This window comes from Oppia nitens, unplaced genomic scaffold (genome assembly GCF_028296485.1).
Source record: "Oppia nitens isolate AA-2021 unplaced genomic scaffold, nextdenovo-longstitch-racon4-pilon3 scaffold17_pilon_pilon_pilon, whole genome shotgun sequence".
In the NCBI taxonomy this organism is placed as follows: domain Eukaryota; kingdom Metazoa; phylum Arthropoda; class Arachnida; order Sarcoptiformes; family Oppiidae; genus Oppia; species Oppia nitens.
The window spans coordinates 2,296,832-2,319,906 of NW_026533196.1; the positions used below are offsets into that span (position 1 = coordinate 2,296,832).

General features: G+C 30.7%; 5 protein-coding genes across 7 annotated transcripts; 2 read left to right on the forward strand and 3 right to left on the reverse strand.

Annotated features, from left to right (window-relative positions):
* Positions 1–1,790: 1,790 nt before the first annotated feature.
* On the reverse strand, positions 1,791–8,547 carry LOC128965620 (mitogen-activated protein kinase kinase kinase 13-like). Of its 3 annotated transcripts, none has more exons than XM_054312352.1 (6): positions 8,439–8,547; positions 7,795–8,070; positions 6,753–7,692; positions 5,792–5,850; positions 2,634–4,335; positions 1,791–2,437 (listed from the first exon to the last, which is right to left on the reverse strand). In XM_054312352.1, the coding sequence occupies exons 2-6, from the start codon at positions 7,977–7,979 to the stop codon at positions 2,162–2,164; spliced, it is 3,162 nt and encodes a 1,053-aa protein (XP_054168327.1). In that variant the 5' UTR covers positions 7,980–8,070; positions 8,439–8,547; the 3' UTR covers positions 1,791–2,161. The 3 variants fall into 3 exon arrangements, with proteins under 3 accessions (XP_054168327.1, XP_054168324.1, XP_054168325.1); XM_054312349.1 differs by having other exon boundaries at positions 7,795–8,121; XM_054312350.1 differs by having other exon boundaries at positions 7,795–8,151.
* Positions 8,548–11,553: 3,006 nt separating this feature from the next.
* LOC128965613 (glycerol-3-phosphate dehydrogenase, mitochondrial-like) lies at positions 11,554–14,729 on the forward strand. The gene is made up of 6 exons (XM_054312341.1): positions 11,554–11,796; positions 11,898–12,087; positions 12,159–12,304; positions 12,366–12,456; positions 12,520–13,958; positions 14,048–14,729. Exons 1-6 carry the CDS (start codon positions 11,689–11,691, stop codon positions 14,252–14,254), a joined length of 2,181 nt encoding a protein of 726 aa, XP_054168316.1. The 5' UTR covers positions 11,554–11,688; the 3' UTR covers positions 14,255–14,729.
* Positions 14,730–14,972: 243 nt separating this feature from the next.
* On the reverse strand, positions 14,973–15,826 carry LOC128965374 (protein transport protein Sec61 subunit beta-like). The gene is made up of 3 exons (XM_054312055.1): positions 15,648–15,826; positions 15,362–15,573; positions 14,973–15,294 (listed from the first exon to the last, which is right to left on the reverse strand). The coding sequence occupies exons 1-3, from the start codon at positions 15,648–15,650 to the stop codon at positions 15,207–15,209; spliced, it is 303 nt and encodes a 100-aa protein (XP_054168030.1). The 5' UTR covers positions 15,651–15,826; the 3' UTR covers positions 14,973–15,206.
* A 613-nt stretch (positions 15,827–16,439) lies between these two features.
* Positions 16,440–19,525, forward strand: LOC128965433 (putative uncharacterized protein DDB_G0290521). The gene is made up of 3 exons (XM_054312129.1): positions 16,440–17,088; positions 18,906–19,136; positions 19,204–19,525. The coding sequence occupies exons 1-2, from the start codon at positions 16,873–16,875 to the stop codon at positions 19,131–19,133; spliced, it is 444 nt and encodes a 147-aa protein (XP_054168104.1). The 5' UTR covers positions 16,440–16,872; the 3' UTR covers positions 19,134–19,136; positions 19,204–19,525.
* A 243-nt stretch (positions 19,526–19,768) lies between these two features.
* Positions 19,769–22,390, reverse strand: LOC128965635 (glycerol-3-phosphate dehydrogenase, mitochondrial-like). The gene is made up of 4 exons (XM_054312372.1): positions 22,194–22,390; positions 22,042–22,132; positions 20,540–21,978; positions 19,769–20,450 (listed from the first exon to the last, which is right to left on the reverse strand). Exons 1-4 carry the CDS (start codon positions 22,347–22,349, stop codon positions 20,244–20,246), a joined length of 1,893 nt encoding a protein of 630 aa, XP_054168347.1. The 5' UTR covers positions 22,350–22,390; the 3' UTR covers positions 19,769–20,243.
* Positions 22,391–23,075: the final 685 nt, after the last annotated feature.

The window sequence follows — 23,075 nt, forward strand, 5'->3', positions numbered from 1 at the left end:
CAATCTAGTTATTAAGATTATTACTAAATTATTCAATATTAAATATTTAATGCTATAATAAATTTAATATTTGATTAATATTTGTTTGCACATAAAAAATTGATCATAAAAAATAATCATTTCATCCATATAATTAATTCACTATAAAATGCTTGATAATATTGATTATTTTATACAATTTATTGCAATGTTTGTGTGTATTGCCTAAAATTTGTTTAAAATTGCATAAATAAGTGTAATAACTTTCACTGTAATATTTTCATACAAATTTACTTAACAAGTTAAAAACATTACTTTTTTATTGAAATTAGTTTTAAATACGATTTTTCAATAAATTGATAGCTTATTTTAGTATGTATATTTTTTATTAAATAATTAATGCATAAACTTTTTAAAAACAATTTTGAATTTCCTATTTGTAAATATAGTATAATTAGAAATAAAGTAACACCAGATTTAATACCTCAACAAATATAGTATTTTTTTATTTCATAATTGTTTATTTTGACATTATTTATCAACAGTTATGATATAATAATAATCTTAAACTTATTCTACTGTATTATAATTTTAAATATTTATATAATTACTTGAAATTTTTGTGTGCAATATATTTTTTAATACAATTAATAATACATTATTGGATTTGTTTTTTCAATTATAAAATTAAAGTCTATTATCAAAAAACAGTTTTAAATTTATAGTTAAGATATTAAATAAAATTTGTATTTAATGTTGGTATGTTTGTAAATAGTTTTACATATTTAGCAATTATTAACATTTTTAAAGCCAATAATTATAAATAAGTAAAGCAATATTAATTAATTTATATCTATAGTACTAATTATATAATAATATACCGACACCTAATCTCCGGGAGAGGTTTAACTCATTAAACAATTTGTGTGTATTTCAATAGCAATTGTATTGTATTTCAAATATTTGTGAACAAATGGTTTGTAGCAAAAAATGCCAGAATATTCTGTATTTCGCATATGTGTACTATATTATCAATAATATTCAGTATTACAAACTGTTTGTGTGGGCGGGAATGTAAGTGTGTGTGCTATTGATGTAATTGTTTTGTGTGGGCCTCGAAATTTGGGCGCAATGTTAAGGACAGTTGGGTTTGTTTGGTTATTTTTTATCACACATTTATCATATTTGTCAAATAGGACTGCATTGTAGACATGATTTCAATTAAGAGTACAGTCGTAATGGGTTTGATTATACAAATAAAAATAAATTATACTGTAAATATGTATGTATATAATAAAAAAATGTAAATGATATAAATAATTATAAAAACAATAATATTTGTCAAATAATAAAAACAACACAAAAAGTACTTTAGTTTGAAAAATAACATAAAATTAAATAATTATTATAAAAAACAAAACTTAAAGACTCAGTCTTGGAATGTGTGGAACAATCACTTAGTAAATCACATTTTGATACAATAATAATAAATATAACATTGTATTTATAAGGAAAACATTTTGGTTTTATAATACATTGAATAATACTTCAAATTTGAATGTTTTGTTACAATTCATTAATATTTTATCATCAAATCATCGATCAGTTATTTTTCCGAGATTATTATATTTTTGGCCACAAAATACAATTAATTTAATTATATATTAACAAAATGTCACACAATTGGGTATAAATTACATACTTAGAGGTTAACAGTGGCAACAAATCTCAGGATAGACTCTCAGATCACACTTTTAGTATTACTATGGAATGTATTGTACATAAAAATTATATATAAATACTAAATATATATATATAATTGATAAAAATTATCTAGTATATTTTTTTTGTTATAATTGTATGTAAATTTAACAAGTGTATTGTTTGTAATGTGTATATACAGTAGATAGAAATATTAACAAAATGCATATTATATATATAGTTGGCAAATATGAGACCAGCAAAATATTATGCACCTAATTGTGAGCTAATTTGTGAGTTTTGGTGTGTCTATGAGTAACACACAACAGAGGAATGCCTAATAGTTCCCATAATATGAAGACTTATTTATCAAAGAAAAAAATAAACAACAGATATACTAATCAACAAACTAATGAATTGTATAGTTAAGTGATACCCACTTAATAAAAGTTATTTCAGAGATAGATGTGTGTTAGCCGTCTCACCAAACGGTTGTCTCTTCCGATTGATTTGACTGTTGCTGTTGTGTCTGTGAGTGCGTTGACGACGACAACGTCGTCACTGCCGAAGTGTTGGCCGATATTTGGTTGTTATTATTGTTGTTTTTGGCAGCAAATCTATTGTATAATTGGAACGGATTATTGGTCACTAAATAGGATGTGGCGATCGTATTGTTTGAGACGTCTTCTGTGTCCGAGTTTGTAGTCGTCGTGTTTGTTGTACTCGACGATAGCGACAGAGGAGTCGATGGCAGCTTCTGTATGACCAAAACGGGAGCCAATTATAAATATCCACATATAATAAGGTTAACCATTGATAATATTAGACATGCATGTCTTTCTTAATTGAATCACAATATTGAATACAAAACGGAATGACAAAACAACATCAATGGACGGGAACAGTATGTTTGGATTGCAGTCAACTCAAGTTTGGTTCGCAAAATCACTTACTTTGCAATCATTGTTGGTATTACTATAGCTGTTGGGATTGTTGTCTAAGTTAGCGTTTGTCAGATCAGGATTTGAAAGACTAGATATCATATCGTTTTGATTGCTTGAGTATTCACTAGTATTGCCCTCTTCTTCATCACTAATATTACCGTCTGAGCTAATTGTAGACATCGATTGTCCGCTAAGTCTATGTTGGTTCATGTGTTGAGCCAATCCATTCCTTTTGTGATGCGATGGATGACTGCCGTAATCATCGCTGTCAACGGCACCCTCCTCTTCACTACCTGAACTGGAACTATGAGATATTATTGATATATTGCTACCGGCGTGAAGTAGAACCGGTCTTTGGCTTATATATGTGGGCGACTTGTGTTGACAATTGCCGTACCGTCTCTGACAGGTAACACTACCCTTGCGAACAATGACAACATCGCAAAAATCATTGGCTTTGGCAGTGCTGTGACCGCCATTCTCGTCAATTGAGCTCAGACTGGGAACAGTATTTTGTATAATATTGTTTGAGCGACACTTCCTATTCGTACGGCTCGAGTCCTCGGTATCCGTTTCTATAGAACTCGATTTTCCTGAAATCGGTGTCACAGGACTTCTATCGTGATTACCATTACGAGCGGTTGGTGTCGACAAACAGCTCTGTGAGTCGAATCCCGAGTCAAACGTTGATGTAGTGCTAGTCTTAGGTATACCACGAGGTATACCACTGTCGTCTCCCATCTCTATTACCGTCTCAACATTGCGTCCCAATGCAGACATTGGTGATAGTGTCGATGAGGACGGACTAATTAAATCAGATTCACTGAACACACTATCAGTTTGTGTTTCTGTGTCCACAAAACTCTTCCTCTCTTGAAGAGGACTCGGTCGCGGACTATAATTAATGTAATTGTTATTTATTGGTGAGTTCATCGTCTGGCCAACACTTTGATGGGAATGACTGCTTGCACTGGTCTGCGAATTGATACTACGCCTAAGCCGATTCCGTTTAATCCGTGAACGGGCCGACCCGTGACATGTTATACAATCATTAGACTGTTTGACAGGACTTTGCATATCGATGGCCTGATCTGGTCTATAGGAACCTCTTCTACTTCCGGCAATTCTTTCTTGAGCCGCTTGTATGAGTGGACCTACAATTTGTCGTTTACACTGCCCTTTACTACCCATTACCATCATTTCTCTTTTGTTGAGCTCCTTTTCCTTTTGCTCCAATTGTAACATACATGCCGTCAAATCCATATACAAATTGTTAGCCCTTTCAAGTTTGCGTTCGTAATGTTCACGTATGTCCTGTGCGTGGATCAGCTCTTCTTTACGCTTTCTAACCAACTCTGCCTCGTCATCGCTGGACATCGACTGATGACTATTACGTTTCATTCGCTGCAAACAATTGGCGATTTCGTCTCTCCAATCGATTTGTAGTTTAAAGTACTCTTCGGGTGCAATGTTGATCAATTCATTGGCTGCAATGTCGACGTGCATAAGGATCTGCTTAAATGAGGGTCGATTGCGAGCCTTTCCGCTCCAACATTGCTTCATAAGTAGCTTAAAGCCTCCGGGAAAGCATTTGGTAGGTAAGGGTAGCGTTAGACTGGAATTGCCGACACCCCATATGATGGCCGACGAGTCGACATCGCGATACGGAATCTCACAGTTCATCAGTTCCCATAAGACTACACCAAAACCCCTATTATAGAGACATTCATAATCATTAAAACATTGTATTGTAAATGTATTTTAATTTATTGGTCTATTTTTTGGGAAAAACATTTTATATCGGGTTTTCCCAACTTCTATATATATACACAGTATATATAGTTGTCATCACTTTATTTGTATCCTATAGTAGTAATAAAGTAGTAGACTATATGACAGTATGTTTATGTGTAGTAAAATAAATTAGATTTTTCTCAAATGTTAGATGAAAGCAAAAATTGACTTAAATTTTACCCAAAAAATAAATCAATCGATATTTGAGACAATAATGGGAACAATGCAGTCATTTCTTTAGAATTTAATGTTTAATGTCATCACTCAATTAATTTTACTTATTTATTATTATTATTATATAATTTATATTATATATATTTATATATATTAAATGTTAATAAACACAAATGGGGGTAACACCAAGTTTACCATTTACAGCTTAATAGATACAGTATTTTCTACTTTATTAGTTATGCCGGCATAGATAATTAAAATCCATTAATAATATATATATATATATATATATATTATATAACTATTACATAATATATTAGGTCTGTTTTAAAAAAAACATTAATTTATACTTTATAGTCTAATCTGATTAAATATAAAATTTTATGCTATAATCTCTTTTTTGTATAATTCAATTATATGGTAAAAATTGGCATTTTGTCAATTCCCTGTTAGTGCTTAACTGACTGACTGACTGTCCACCAAATTAAATGATAATATAATGATTATAATAATAAATAAAAAAAAAATATATATATATATACAGTACGTTTTTTGTAATCGATTTTCATTTGGTGTGTATGTGTTATGTGTCTGCCATACGATATGAGACACAAATTATGCAAAAGAGTTATCGATTGCTTTTATTTATTGATGACAAACACACAACAAATTTCCCCGAAAAAAGAAAAATATAGTTTATATTGTTAAAGAAAATCCTTATTATAAATGTTATACTATTTTACTTTATATACACTGTACTTACAAATAAAAATAAAAAATCTGAGAAATATCAAAAAACATATTTGCCATTCAAGCTAATGATATATGAGACCTATTTACAAGTTTATATACAAATCGTTACTTTGAATTTGTAATAAACATTTTTTAGCGACAATCATAATAATAGTAAAAAACAGAATCCGATATTTGTTTAATTTTTGTTAAAAACATTTCTCTTTAGTGTCTCAATGATCACTAAATTAAAAAAATTATGTCATTATATATGCCTATAAATATTGTATGTGTGTGAGAGAGAAAGCAAATGGTTATCCCAGAAATGGGACAAAAACAATAAATATAAAGTATTCATATTTTTACTAATTTGTAGACCATTTGTATGTTAGAGAACGGGACTGTCATTACAGGTATATACTGTATATATTGGTATCTTAAGTAAAATTAATGGTTTATAGTCTTACCAAACATCGACTTTCTCAGAACAGGGCTCATTGCGTATGACTTCCGGCGCCATCCAAGCCTATAGACATATGAAAGACAATTAAAATTCTTGAGCTTTCAACTGAAGACATTGTCATTATTAAAGTTGTCAAATAAATTTTCATTTTATATGTTATACATTTGTATTACATTCAACATTAAAGGGAACGGCTCAGTTTGCTTTAGGTATGTGCTTAGAGTGGAGGGGGGTTGGCATTTGAAAAAATCATATGTCTAATTAGATACGTAATGGGCTAACAGTTTAGTTTATACTTAAAATACAAATGTGTTTTTTCTGTAAACTTGAAATACAATATTTTCTCTATTAGTGATAATTTTATTTTTATTATTATTTGTGCTGAAATTTATTGCAAATTAAATTAATTTTGTTATGTAATAAATAGTATACACTGACTGTAAATTTGATGTTTAAAATATTTCACTCGAGTATCATATAATAAGTATCATATATAAAATATAAAAATAGTAATAAAATTTATTATATCAATAACTCTGTTATTAATATTACTGGTTATTAAATTAACAATAAAAAAATAACACATGACTTGTATAGAGTATAAAAAAATAATTAAGTTGAGGATCAGTTAGAAGTTAATAAATAACTTACGAAAAAATAAAATAAATTCAATTATAACTTTAGGAAAGAGATTGATTAGATATACGGTTTAATAATTAAATTATTTCAATCAATGATTCATATAAGGCATTAAATATTACATAACTGTTCAATAATATAAATCACTTAAAGTGAAGTCAAAATTGAGATAAACTACTGGCATTCAAATGAATAATTGACAAAAAATTTAGTTATTTCATATGATAGATAGCTATTTGTTTTTATCAGTTATTAAGATACATATAAAAATAAATTTTGATTCTCAGGTGTATTAAACAAAATAAAATGGCTTTTAAAATACATACCACTGTTCCCTTGAATGACATTTTTGTTGACCTATCGTTCCACTGTCTACTGGTGCCAAAATCAGATATCTTGAGTATATCGTGATAGGATACGAGAACATTTGGCGACTTCAGATCCCGATGAATGATCTTATGGCTGTGCAAATAGCTCATACCTGACGCTATTTGTACTGTCCAGTCGACCACTTTTTGGGGCGGCACCTGTTTGCCACTCTTGAGCAAATCGTATAACTGTCCGTAGGGACAGTATTCCATAACAATACAGTAACAGTTGGGCGCCTGAGTGCACACCCCTTTGAACGACACAATATTCGGATGATTCAGTTTTCTCAGATGTTTAATGTCGGTCTCAAACTTCTCTTTAACTTTTTTAACGGCCACCAAATCGCTGTTGACTCTACCCATAAACACGGCTCCCTGTGCTCCGCTTCCCAACCATTCCAAGTCACGAATATTATCAAATGGTATCTCCCAATCGTCTGATTTGTTTTGTTTGTCGACACTCTTGTCGAATGTACTCCAAAAACTGCGAAGACAGCCAAAGAAGCCATTCAACAATTGTTGTCTTTTATTGCTTGACGAAGAGCTGGCAATGCTTGGACCGGGCAGTGCTATACGAATAGGTGTTGTAGCGATAACGGCGCCCGCAAACGGTGTGGCCGGAGTAATGGCATTGTACGGATTGAACGCTATGTCTAATCGATTGGGAACATCCTTACGATTGCTTTCATTTAACAGATCGGGCAGTGATGTACTCAAACTGTGATTACTTATACTGTGTCCGATGGCTGTTGTCGTCGTTTTATTTTTATAGTTATTATTGTTGGGCTCATTCCTCGTCTGCAGTGTCAGTGCCACACATTTGCCACCACTTTGATTGGTCGTCACTCGCGGAAGTGTTAAATTGATTTGTGTTAACTCTTCTTTAATGCATAGCATCCTTTGGGATCATTGAAGATATTAAGATATATCGTAAAGAAAAACAAAATCAAACGTTAATTTTTGAAACAAATTAAATGTCATTTAAAATGAAGAGTCAAACCCGTTATCAAATGGCTGGACATCGGTATTGATGCCATCAAAATGATCGGTCAGATCATCGCTCAGTCGTCGTCCGCCAGCTTTTCGGTCGGCTTTAGGTGAACCCAATGTCCTGAATCGGCCGGGAATGTCGTCGCGCGGTATTTCACTCGGACTCACAGCACTTATTACCGCTGAGCCCGACATTTGTGTTGTTGTTATTGTGTTGATGTCTAACACTGACTGCCTATTGCTGTGCTGTCTATGAGTCAGGCATTACAGTACTAATACAAACTGACTGTTCAAATACAATACAATACAATACATATACAAAACAGTATTGCAAGTACTGGTATATATTGTGTATGCATTAGTTTATCTAATAAACCATACATTCAATATTAAAATAACCAAATGATATAATTGTATCTAATATTAAACTCAACATTATTGTACTTGGTCATTTTTTGATTAATTGTAAAATTAACTTGATAATAGTCAACTATTTTATGTCGATGCTATTATCTAGTTAATTTTACAATTAATAAAAAAATGGCCAATTACAATAATGTTGAGTATAATAGTATATATAAATATGTCCATGATCATTTTTAAATTGAATGTATGGTTTATCAGATATTTAATATAAACTAATGAGTGGAATACCTGTCTAACCGAATACTCTGCTAAATTCATACACCATATATACCATGACTTGTAATACTGAATATAATACAATTGAATACAACAACACTCGCGACTATGCGTACAACACATACATTGAGAGAGCAATCGCTCATTATTTTCAATACACACTGTATTTAATATATACATCGCATAAACCAAATACAGTACAGTAGTGTCGCCACATATACTGTACTGTATTGAAGGCAAGTGTCTCTTAATACTGTACTTCAAAAGTTAAGCCACTTTTTTAGCACTTAAATATTTATAACAATTTTTAACTTTCACCCTTAGATAGCAATAGAACACGAGTTCAAATCTAGCAGAGTATCAATATTTTTATTTTATTTAATGTTTTAAAATTATAAACAAAAAATAACTAATTTATTATTACATCAATAACAACAAATTAATCAATAGTTAACATTTAGAGTATATTTTAAATGTAATTAATATAAAAGTAAAATCCTCTCATATAATAAATAAATATAAATATAATCATAAAATTTTACTATTTCTTAAACATTTATGAATTTCTTATACATTATAAACTTTATAATATATGGTTTAAAATGTAAATTATGTGTTAAAACTGACTTCTTTTAAATCAAATAATAGTAATAATACTGTAATAATATATATGAAAGTCCAGTGAGAATATGCTATTTTTGGTGTTTCCACTAAATCTACCCTTTCTTTCTTTTTTGGTCTTTACAGTTGTCATCTATATTACAAATATAACCCATTAATTAATTAATTAATTTGCTATCCGATTGCCAGATCTTATGATAAAAACTAATCTCTATTGTTATCTACAGTACATAAAAGTAAGCGCAGGTGTATATACAGTACAGTACTATATAGTATATACTGTAGTCCTGTATATACTGTCAATAACAGGGGTTCAATGCAATCAATTGGTGAAGTATTTGCTGAAAGTATTCAAAATCTATAATAAATAGCAGTAATAGTATTGAATGTATTGAATGTATTGAATGTATAGTAGAGTGAAACCAATTCTAGGAAATACACTATCATTTAAAGGCCATGTATTCAACATAAACACTGTTATACTATAGACTACTGCTTTATACAAATTATTATATACAGTGACTGTCAGTGAGTGTCAAACAATTGAAATGACATCAATTTATACACTTAAATAATAGGGTATTATTATATTATTATAATAATTATTTTATAGAAAATACCGTAACGTTTTCAATGTAGTGCATAAATAAAATAAAAATATTAAATAAATTGCTATAAATAATACATGGATTCAAATAAGCTTATGGCGCCATCTATTTTATGGCAATGTATATAATTATGTATATAATTTTATTTTTCAACTAAACGATAAACTAATTGATACATTTTATTTAAAATTAAAAATAGTTTTTTTAGTTAAATTTTATTTGAAAAATAGTTTTCCCAATTAAACTAAACTAAGTATGATCTTAAATTTACAAATTAATTGTTGTTAAACAAACTTATTTATTCAATATTAGATATTATTAAATAGCAAACTTAATTAAATATTTATACCCAGATTTTACTAGATAAGTTTTTTATTTTTTTATATATACATGTAGTGGAAAAGTTACTGTATCAATTAAGCTAAATATAAAGTTGGAAATGTTTTAGTATTAGTTTATTTTATAACTAATTGAATTACATGCGTGTAATTTATATTACAGGTCAACATAAGTTAAAAGTATTTTATCTAATTTTAAAAATCTAATAGTATAAATTATTTATCCTTGAACATTTTAAAAAATGTTTATCTTGTCTAAACTAAATTAGACTGCTTAAATTTTAATATTCTAATATTGTCTACAATAAATGTGATAAAAATTTACTTTTTTAATTTCATTTTTATTATGTAAATGTATCATTTTATAAATAACAACATTAATACAAATATCTAATTAAATTAAATGTGGATAAAAATATTGGAAATCAGTATTTGAAAAAATGTGATTTTTAAAATAATAAATTTTAAAACTTAATAAAAAATAATTATTAGATATATATATATATATATATATTTAATTAGAGTGTATTTGTAAAATTGTTAACACATTTCACGTGTCATATATACAGTAGAAGTATCATAAATACAGTATTAAAACGAAAAACGATAAAATTTTATTAAGTTATTATTATAATATAGTAATTGAAAATCATTAACACCTGATTAATATTAATAGTAACTATGCTTATAGTACTCTACCATATAGTGAGTTCACTGTAAACTTTATTTATCTTTTTTCTTTATATTATGCAATAGTGTGTCAGTTGTATATCAGTTAGAGTGTGAAGGAATAGGAGGAGACAGTCAGTCCTTTAGCACACATACCTAAGCGCTGACACTTGAAATGTATTTATAATACTGTTTTATACAGTACTGTATTAGCTGAGGACTTTCATGTGATATACATATGATTTTACACACAAAAATCTCATCCATATTTCATCACTTGATTTCATAGTAGTAAATGTCAATCAATTAATTCATATAATTATAATTGTATAAATCAAATATATATAAAACACGAGTCATTCAATTAATTTAGATTTTATATTATATTAAAACTATAACTAAAATTATATATTAATTTGATATATACATTAGCAGTTTTGTATCATTAATTAAATTTTTGTTTTTATATTGACTGATAAATTGCTGTTTTGTTGTATAGTATAATGCATTTAACATTTGGATAATAATTAGTTTTATTATAATACAGTGCTTAAGGGATGCCATTTGATGGGGAATTACAGTCAAAAAATAATTAAATGTTAATTATATATATATATATATATATATATATAGAGAGAGAGACATAAATTTAACATATCATATATGGTATAGACATTGTGTGTATTAAAATAATACAGTTTTATGCAAATAAATTTATTATTATTATTTTGGGATAAAATATTTTAAATAATTTAAGTAATAAAGTAATTTAAATAATTTTTTATTATTATTAATCATTTAGCAGTGTTTTATTAATCAATAAATATATTCATTGATAAAATTGTAAATATTTACTATAATATAAAAAAATATTATTTTTTTTATTGATTTTTACTGTTGACTGTTATGTTAGTCAATCAGTCATTTGTTTAAAACAACAGTTTTGTCTATTTTTGCGGTGATTTGTTGGACAGTTGACCCATTGGTCATCATTTTCTTGTGACAAGTGATTAAACATTAAAATCGATGGCCTCTTCTCGAATCAGTCGCCGCTACGGTCGGTACGCTCTGCTGGTGGCCGGCGCCGGCCTATCGACGTACGCCGTGTTTCGGCTGATTGACCAGAAAAAAGAGGTACACTTTAAACGAAACATTAATAAATCGATTGAAAAACTAACACAAGAGGTATGTGTTTGCATGCATTTCATAATTTTTTTTCTGCATATCATTTGCAGAGATACTTAGTATCGGCCTCATCACCACCACAGACATTAGCACAACAACAACTAAAACAATTGTCCAGCAAAGGACTACCATCAAGAGTTGATCAACTAAACAGTCTTAAATCGGGCAAAGAATTTGATGTATTGGTTGTTGGCGGCGGTGCCACGGGTTGTGGTGTTGCTTTGGATGCTATCACAAGAGGTTTGTAATTATTATTAGTATCTGTTGTTGTTATCAATTGTTTTGGTGATAACCAATTGATATGATAAAAGGTTTATCGACGGCATTGGTCGAGTTGGATGACTTTTCGTCGGGCACTTCCAGCCGTAGCACAAAACTAATCCACGGAGGCGTACGCTATCTGCAAAAGGCTATCCTCAAGTTAGATATGGAACAGTATAAGATGGTCAAAGAGGCGGTATGTCATCAGCTAATATATTTGATGAAGTATTATATTTACCATTAATACATTCAAATAGCTTCAAGAAAGAGCAAACCTCTTGGAGATTGCACCTCATCTGTCATATCCGTTGCCAATTATGTTACCGGTGTATCACTACTGGCAGATCCGTATGTATTTGATGTTTCATTTTACTAAACATTATTATATATTTTAATTTCTCAAAATTATAGCATATTTTTGGGTCGGCATTAAAATGTATGATTTGGTTGCCGGCACTAAAAATGTAAAAAAATCGTATTATCTCTCAAAGAAGGACGCAATGGAATTGTTTCCGATGTTAAAGAGTGATTCATTGGTCGGAGCGATTGTCTACTACGATGGTCAACATAACGACGCCCGTATGAATCTATCCATTGCATTGACTGCCGCCCGATATGGAGCTACTATTGCCAATCATGTGGCAGTTACTAAACTAAACAAAGATTCTGGTGGCAAGTTGATTGGCGCCAGACTACAGGATCAGTTAACTAAACAGGAATGGGATGTTAAGGCCAAAGTTATAGTCAATGCCACGGGACCGTTCACTGATAGTATCCGATTGATGGACAATCAGGAAACTAGGAAAATATGTCAGCCCAGTTCCGGTGTCCATATTGTATTACCCGGTTATTATTCCCCGGAAAGTATGGGTCTGTTAGATCCATCTACCAGTGATGGACGAGTCATATTTTTTCTGCCGTGGGAAAAGTGGACAATTGCCGGCACCACAGACAAAGTGTGCGAAGTGACTCATAATCCAGCGCCTACTGAATCCGATATTCAATTCATATTGAGTGAGATTCGACATTATCTCAGTCCCGATATCAATGTTCGTCGTGGAGATGTTATGTCCGCGTGGGCTGGTATTCGGCCACTAGTTTTGGATCCAAGCAAACCTAACACCGAATCTATTGCACGAAATCACATCATTGATTTGAGTCCTAGTGGTCTCGTAACAGTAGCCGGCGGCAAATGGACTACTTATCGAGTGATGGCACAGGAAGCGATTGATGCGGCCGTTAAAGACAATCCGGACAAAATAGGTCACGCAACTGAATGCAAGACATTGGGTTTAACTCTCGAAGGCGGACACAAATGGACGCCCACACTGTACATACATTTAGTGCAGGATTTCGGTTTGGAGCCCGAAGTGGCCCACCATTTGGCTAACACTTACGGCGACAAAGCGTTTGCCGTCGCAAAGTTAGCCGAATTGACCGGAAGACGGTGGCCAGTGGCCGGACGGCGACTGCACGTAGAATTCCCATATATTGAGGCCGAAATTAGATTTGCCGTCAGAGAGTACGCCTGTACTGCTGTCGACGTAATCGCACGGCGTTTGCGATTGGCTTTCCTCAACACACAGGCAGCTGAGGAAACATTACCGAGAATTGTCGACATTTTGGCTGAAGAACTTAAATGGAGTAAATCAGAAAAAGAGATCCAATTAAACAAAGCAAAAGACTTTTTGCGCAAAGAAATGGGACAACAGGTGGACAAAGAACTCAGAGATGTTTTACCGATTTCACTAACAAAGGATGAAATCAATAAATATAGCAAACAATTCCATTCACTCGATAGGGATAGGAAGGGATACATCGGTATTAATGATTTGAGAAGATCTATGAAAGTAAGTCAATCGATAAACTAAAGTTTGTCTATAAATTGATTAAAAATATTTTTTTATTTAATAAATACCGGTAATTATATATTTATTAGGCACAGGGAGTTAAGATAAGTGAGGATGAACTCCATCAGATGCTGAGCGAAGTGGACATCAATAAGAATGGACAGGTAGAGTTGGGCGAGTATCTGGAACTCATGAGCGCTATCAAGACTGGAACCATAGCGCACAGCAGGTTCTCGAAAGCCGCTGAGTTTGAGTACAATAAAATATCAGTGGATCGCGCGGGAGGGGGTCTATAAAATTTAGGGGAACTCCAAAAATCTCTGTTCTCACCATATGTTAGATCATTTATAGTCATCATAAACAACAGTAACAGATCATACCATTTCTGTTGATGTATTTATATCTTAAATCCTTACCTTTTCCTTACATCCAGTTTTTAAAAGTGTTTGTTTTATGCATTTATTAGCTATATATATGGTAACCGTTGTTTTATGACATCTACGGTAATGTTGAATTGTTGTAAAATTTCAATTATTGTTTGGTCACATATCTCAATATATTAATTAAATATACTATAAATTACCGGTAATATAATGGTTATAATTATACAATTAACTAGTCATACAAACTAGACATTTATTATTTGTTTTTTAAATTACCGTATCTATCGGTACTTCACTAATTATCTGACAATAATTATTAGATGTTTTAATAAAACTATTGTTTTAATTGTTTCAACTTTGGTGACAATTACTGTATATCACCTACTTAAGCACATAAACTTATATTAAGTATTTTAATGGATTATAATAAATTATATATATATATATCTAAAACATTTAAAGAAAATTAACATATTATTAATTTTTATCATTATATATGAATGTTATTATCTAATCATACGTTATTATTTTTTAAATCAATTATTTAGTAATTTATCTGAGTTTATAAATATCTAATATTTTAAATTAAATAATAAACTTAGATATATAAATAAAATATTATATATCGTTATCAATTTCTTTTTAATTTAATAATTATTTTTTCATATTAATATACATTCAAAATTGTTTGGTCCGACAAAAATTAAAACAACAAATTAGATAATAATCGGTATTTTTCATTCAATAATTATTATATGAAAATATAGTTATAATAAAAAAAATTATAATAAAAACTTTCGGTTAATAAATCGGTTAATGGATTGATACAAATACACGACCACTAAAAATGCTAACCAAAGGTGCCTTAAGAACGGGTATATTTGCCCCAAATGTGAAGCATAAAAACTGATGCGATAAATACCAAACTCATCACCAGAACAGGTACGGGACCACTGATGGACAGAAAAACAAATGAATTGATCAGACAATCAAATGTTGGATCTAATAATCATATCTTACACTTTAATGCCGGGCGAGTCGTCCGTATAGAACCTCCACATACCGCCGCTATTGGCCGCCGCCGCTCTCGATCGGTTGCCGCCACCACTGCTGGTTCCGCCGCCAACCTTACGCTGTTTAACAGTACTACCGCTACCACCTGAGCTACGGGTAGGCATAGCGCGTGGCGAACGACTGCCGGCGCCCACTGATGTACTGCTGGCCGATGCAGGCTATCGTTAAAACAAATCAATAGATCAGATGATTGCGTTGATTATTATCTGGCCATCAATTCTCTTAAACTTACCATATCTTTGGGTTAATCACTAAAACCGAGTCCGAGTCTTATGAATGGATTGAAAAAAATAAATGATTTGGCGATTGATTGCAGTATTTGATTGATTCAATCAAATTGAATGTATTGTATGTATGTATTGAAGGTATCGTTTAAATGATGTGTTGTTTATAACACATATACACAACACGTCATCAATTGATACAAAAAATATTATAATAAAATCACTAACTTTTGGTTTACAGTACAATATAAGAACGTCATTTGTGGACAACCCTTATATATATAAATAATTTATGGATATTAACTTAGAGTAACGTTTGATGTGAACAGTATATTGTAATAATTGGTAACCAAATTGGCAATAGAGAGGCGCCACTCACTGTACTAACCAATCAACGATTTGTTAGTGTGTTTGTGTGTTACTCACTATTATATACATACTCTTCATGTTATAAATGTCCAACACTGAAAATGGGCGGAGCCTACAATTAAACACAACTACTATACATATTGTAGCATTTTGTAGGTATATATATTATATATTATATATTAAATCTATAATCTATGGTTTGTTTATAAGGCAAAGTCTATGTATGTTTTGACTATTACTTAAAAAAGCGTTATATACGCCACTATTATATACAGTGTGTGTACTGTAGTGTAGTATTGAATGCAATCTAAGTGTTAGTGTATTATAATCAGAGGTCCTGTCAATTTTGCAGTTGTGTGTATGTCTCCTCCCACTTATCACGCAAACAGTGTAGTAACAGTTACTGCTGTACTGTAGCTATTACTACACTGTTTGCGTGATAAGTGGGAGGAGACATACACACAATTTTTAAGCAGACTTTTTCTTTGATTATAATATCGAGTGATGTCATGTGCGTTATGACCGGCGACTCATACCATACACACACACATACAGACAGACAGACAGACAGATACTACCGGAGCCCACAATAATTGATTCATTTTTTCTTTTTTTGTTGTTATTGTTTTAGTTGATCCCATAATTAATTGGTTAAATAATAGGATCCGTTTGACAAAACCGCCAAATAATAGTATAGTCTTTGATTAATTGGTTGATATCATTAGTTTCCTGAAGTATTGACATCATTGACGAAGAAGTTGTGGTTGAAATTGATTTCACCCGTCATATGAACTGCTTTTTGTATATTATTATTATTATCTCTTCTGTTCACTTCACACGTGTGTTCTCCACTTAGTCCGTAAAATGGCTAAACAAGATGACAAAATCGACAACAATATTGAAGATAACACGACAACGTCTGAATTGGCTGAAGAAGATAATTTGATTTCATTTGTTTTTAACTTTGCATGTGATTACCAGATGCACGACTCAGAGAGACCTATTGAAGAGGTCAAAAGACCGCCGGCAAATAATGCCATTTGTTCGGCCACCGGTCTAATGATTGACCAGAAAAAAGAGGTACACTTTAAACGAAACATTAATAAATCGATTGAAAAACTAACACAACACTCAAAAAAAAAATCTTTGCAAAATTGAAAATTTGATATTTAATTTTAAATTAAGTAAAATTTTTCAAAAAATTTATAATTTGGTAAAATTTTATATTTGAAAATTTTCAAAGCTTTTTCAATATTTTTAGTAAAATTTTACCATATATTTATAATTTTTGGAAAAGTGATGTCACATAAAATAATATGGGATAACAACTAATAATGTAATATAAAAAATTAACCAAGATGTAAAACACTATGCGTCATTATAGCAGTTACTAGCACTGATTTAATTAGCCAATAGTATTCATTTATTTTTTGATGACACCCAGATAGTAATGGACAGCCAGCAGTATACATATTAATGTTATTGTTATAACCGTTGTTATTAATGTGATTAATTGTGTTATATATTGATATAATTAATAATTAATAACAATCTCAATAAAAATAGTGACCTAACAACTGATAATAAATTGTATATTAAATAAATATTACAGTATTTAACAGTTAACTGTAAATTATTAAAAATAGTTATAATTGTATTGATTATTATATCTATTATATTGATATAATGTATTGTATGTACACTGTTGTGTAAGTATTAAACAAATAATAGATATATTTAGTTATTTAATATACACTATATTATAGAGCATTTTTAACAGTGCTGTAAATTATTAATTTTAATTATAATAGTATTAGTTATTAGATTTGTTGTATTGATACAATGTATTGTAAATATTTGTTAATAGTTATGTAAATATTATGTAAATAATTGATATTTTATATTCATTTACTATCTATTATATACAGTATTTTATGTATTAATGCCTTATATTGTATTATATTTTGTTTATATGACTATTGTATTAATATCATGTATTGTCTGTATTTATTATGTACTGTATACAGTATTTTATTATATTATTTGAATTCTTCATATATTTTAATAAATACAGTAATATTTTACTTATCGTTTCACACATATTTTGAATATTTTACACAAATGAAAAAATTATGTAAAATTTGAAAGCTTACAAATTACAATATTGAAAATTTTACTTAACAATTTAAAATATATAGTTAATTATGTTTTAATTACAATAATGAAAATTTTACAAAACTGATTTCCATTTTTAACGTAATATTTTACAAAATGTGTTCATAAATGAAAAATTTTACTTTTACCAAAAGTTGGTAAAATTAAATAAATTTTACAAAATAAACAAGTTAAGAATGCTAGATAGCATTATTGAAAAAAAACTTTGACGGCATAAAATATTATGTTCATAAATTAATTGTCAGTTGATTTAGTCATTGACATAGTCAAATAACAGTATGACAAAATAAGCACAACTTTAGTCATGTAGGGTATAAACTTACTCGGTATGACAAATTAAACTCAACTTTAGTCAAATAAAATAAATTTGACGTTATATATCTTATTTTTGATGCTCTATACAATTCTGAACGTTAAAATTTTTACCTAAAATTTTTTACTTTGGGCGCCATTTTCTCTGTTCACGAAGAGATAGATCATTTTTGATGCAACTTTTCAATACATTATTAGTAGTCCTCTAACCGAATCTTAAGTCAGAATTTCAAAATTCGAAAATAAAATGCTACAGACACACAAAAGGCTCGTATAGATTTCAGAAAACAAAACTCAATTTTTTTTTTGAAAACAAATCAATTAAAATCTTGAAAATTTTACAAATGTTTTTTGGGTGTAAGAGGTATGTGTTTGCGTGCATTTCATAATTTTTTTCTGCATATTTGCAGAAAAAAGTTTCGCCATCACCACCGCCATCACCATCACCACCGCCATCACCATCACAACCGCCATCACCATCACCACCGCCATCATCAGCAACAAAACCTGTTGTGATTGCCAGCTCTCAATCACCCAAAACTATTAAACAAAGAGAAGACAGAGACAGGAAAGAATTGAAGGCTGAAAGAGACGCCGAAAGAAAGAAAAAAGAAAGAAAGAAAAAAGAAAGACATTAATGTGTAAGATATGATTATTAGATCCAACATTTGATTGTCTGATCAATTCATTTGTTTTTCTGTCCATCAGTGGTCCCGTACCTGTTCTGGTGATGAGTTTGGTATTTATCGCATCAGTTTTTATGCTTCACATTTGGGGCAAATATACCCGTTCTTAAGGCACCTTTGGTTAGCATTTTTAGTGGTCGTGTATTTGTATCAATCCATTAACCGATTTATTAACCGAAAGTTTTTATTATAATTTTTTTTATTATAACTATATTTTCATATAATAATTATTGAATGAAAAATACCGATTATTATCTAATTTGTTGTTTTAATTTTTGTCGGACCAAACAATTTTGAATGTATATTAATATGAAAAAATAATTATTAAATTAAAAAGAAATTGATAACGATATATAATATTTTATTTATATATCTAAGTTTATTATTTAATTTAAAATATTAGATATTTATAAACTCAGATAAATTACTAAATAATTGATTTAAAAAATAATAACGTATGATTAGATAATAACATTCATATATAATGATAAAAATTAATAATATGTTAATTTTCTTTAAATGTTTTAGATATATATATATATAATTTATTATAATCCATTAAAATACTTAATATAAGTTTATGTGCTTAAGTAGGTGATATACAGTAATTGTCACCAAAGTTGAAACAATTAAAACAATAGTTTTATTAAAACATCTAATAATTATTGTCAGATAATTAGTGAAGTACCGATAGATACGGTAATTTAAAAAACAAATAATAAATGTCTAGTTTGTATGACTAGTTAATTGTATAATTATAACCATTATATTACCGGTAATTTATAGTATATTTAATTAATATATTGAGATATGTGACCAAACAATAATTGAAATTTTACAACAATTCAACATTACCGTAGATGTCATAAAACAACGGTTACCATATATATAGCTAATAAATGCATAAAACAAACACTTTTAAAAACTGGATGTAAGGAAAAGGTAAGGATTTAAGATATAAATACATCAACAGAAATGGTATGATCTGTTACTGTTGTTTATGATGACTATAAATGATCTAACATATGGTGAGAACAGAGATTTTTGGAGTTCCCCTAAATTTTATAGACCCCCTCCCGCGCGATCCACTGATATTTTATTGTACTCAAACTCAGCGGCTTTCGAGAACCTGCTGTGCGCTATGGTTCCAGTCTTGATAGCGCTCATGAGTTCCAGATACTCGCCCAACTCTACCTGTCCATTCTTATTGATGTCCACTTCGCTCAGCATCTGATGGAGTTCATCCTCACTTATCTTAACTCCCTGTGCCTAATAAATATATAATTACCGGTATTTATTAAATAAAAAAATATTTTTAATCAATTTATAGACAAACTTTAGTTTATCGATTGACTTACTTTCATAGATCTTCTCAAATCATTAATACCGATGTATCCCTTCCTATCCCTATCGAGTGAATGGAATTGTTTGCTATATTTATTGATTTCATCCTTTGTTAGTGAAATCGGTAAAACATCTCTGAGTTCTTTGTCCACCTGTTGTCCCATTTCTTTGCGCAAAAAGTCTTTTGCTTTGTTTAATTGGATCTCTTTTTCTGATTTACTCCATTTAAGTTCTTCAGCCAAAATGTCGACAATTCTCGGTAATGTTTCCTCAGCTGCCTGTGTGTTGAGGAAAGCCAATCGCAAACGCCGTGCGATTACGTCGACAGCAGTACAGGCGTACTCTCTGACGGCAAATCTAATTTCGGCCTCAATATATGGGAATTCTACGTGCAGTCGCCGTCCGGCCACTGGCCACCGTCTTCCGGTCAATTCGGCTAACTTTGCGACGGCAAACGCTTTGTCGCCGTAAGTGTTAGCCAAATGGTGGGCCACTTCGGGCTCCAAACCGAAATCCTGCACTAAATGTATGTACAGTGTGGGCGTCCATTTGTGTCCGCCTTCGAGAGTTAAACCCAATGTCTTGCATTCAGTTGCGTGACCTATTTTGTCCGGATTGTCTTTAACGGCCGCATCAATCGCTTCCTGTGCCATCACTCGATAAGTAGTCCATTTGCCGCCGGCTACTGTTACGAGACCACTAGGACTCAAATCAATGATGTGATTTCGTGCAATAGATTCGGTGTTAGGTTTGCTTGGATCCAAAACTAGTGGCCGAATACCAGCCCACGCGGACATAACATCTCCACGACGAACATTGATATCGGGACTGAGATAATGTCGAATCTCACTCAATATGAATTGAATATCGGATTCAGTAGGCGCTGGATTATGAGTCACTTCGCACACTTTGTCTGTGGTGCCGGCAATTGTCCACTTTTCCCACGGCAGAAAAAATATGACTCGTCCATCACTGGTAGATGGATCTAACAGACCCATACTTTCCGGGGAATAATAACCGGGTAATACAATATGGACACCGGAACTGGGCTGACATATTTTCCTAGTTTCCTGATTGTCCATCAATCGGATACTATCAGTGAACGGTCCCGTGGCATTGACTATAACTTTGGCCTTAACATCCCATTCCTGTTTAGTTAACTGATCCTGTAGTCTGGCGCCAATCAACTTGCCACCAGAATCTTTGTTTAGTTTAGTAACTGCCACATGATTGGCAATAGTAGCTCCATATCGGGCGGCAGTCAATGCAATGGATAGATTCATACGGGCGTCGTTATGTTGACCATCGTAGTAGACAATCGCTCCGACCAATGAATCACTCTTTAACATCGGAAACAATTCCATTGCGTCCTTCTTTGAGAGATAATACGATTTTTTTACATTTTTAGTGCCGGCAACCAAATCATACATTTTAATGCCGACCCAAAAATATGCTATAATTTTGAGAAATTAAAATATATAATAATGTTTAGTAAAATGAAACATCAAATACATACGGATCTGCCAGTAGTGATACACCGGTAACATAATTGGCAACGGATATGACAGATGAGGTGCAATCTCCAAGAGGTTTGCTCTTTCTTGAAGCTATTTGAATGTATTAATGGTAAATATAATACTTCATCAAATATATTAGCTGATGACATACCGCCTCTTTGACCATCTTATACTGTTCCATATCTAACTTGAGGATAGCCTTTTGCAGATAGCGTACGCCTCCGTGGATTAGTTTTGTGCTACGGCTGGAAGTGCCCGACGAAAAGTCATCCAACTCGACCAATGCCGTCGATAAACCTTTTATCATATCAATTGGTTATCACCAAAACAATTGATGGCTAAATTGAAGCTGAGCTACCGGAGCTAAAACTCGGTTTTTTCAACGGAAAACAGATCTTCGGGTCCTAATAAACATATATCGATAAAAATTATTGCGCGAAAACACCAGTACTCAAATCTGACCTAACATACCTGACCTTATATACATAAACTTAATATAATATATCAAACTTTAATACATAATATTTAGTAATTATAACTGTTAGCGCGAGAATATTATTTTTAATTGTTAACAATAAAAGGAACGGTAAAACGTGGCGAACCGGTCATACATTAGCTTAGGTTAAGTTAACATTTTTATATATTAATCGAAACAAGTATTCTTTGCGTGTAAAATAAAAGTGTTTAAATTCATTTTATTGAAAAAGTTAATGAAATTTAATAAATTGTAAAATTGTCATTTAAATCTATAACATCTCTTTAATCACTGGTCAAATTTTGATTATTTTCGGTAAACCATTTCATCTGATTTTGAACCGAAAAAGATTTTTATGACTACTTCCAGATTTTTAATTTTTTCAATATCAAAGATGTCTTTTATTTATTCAAATAAATAGTAATCTGACAAAGCAATATATGATGAATATAATGATTCATCAATGGTTTTAATAAATCCTATAAATTTATTATAATTCAATTGTATAAAAAATTTTGGTTTATTTTCACTTAAGTGGCCTATAGTTAAGAAGTGAAA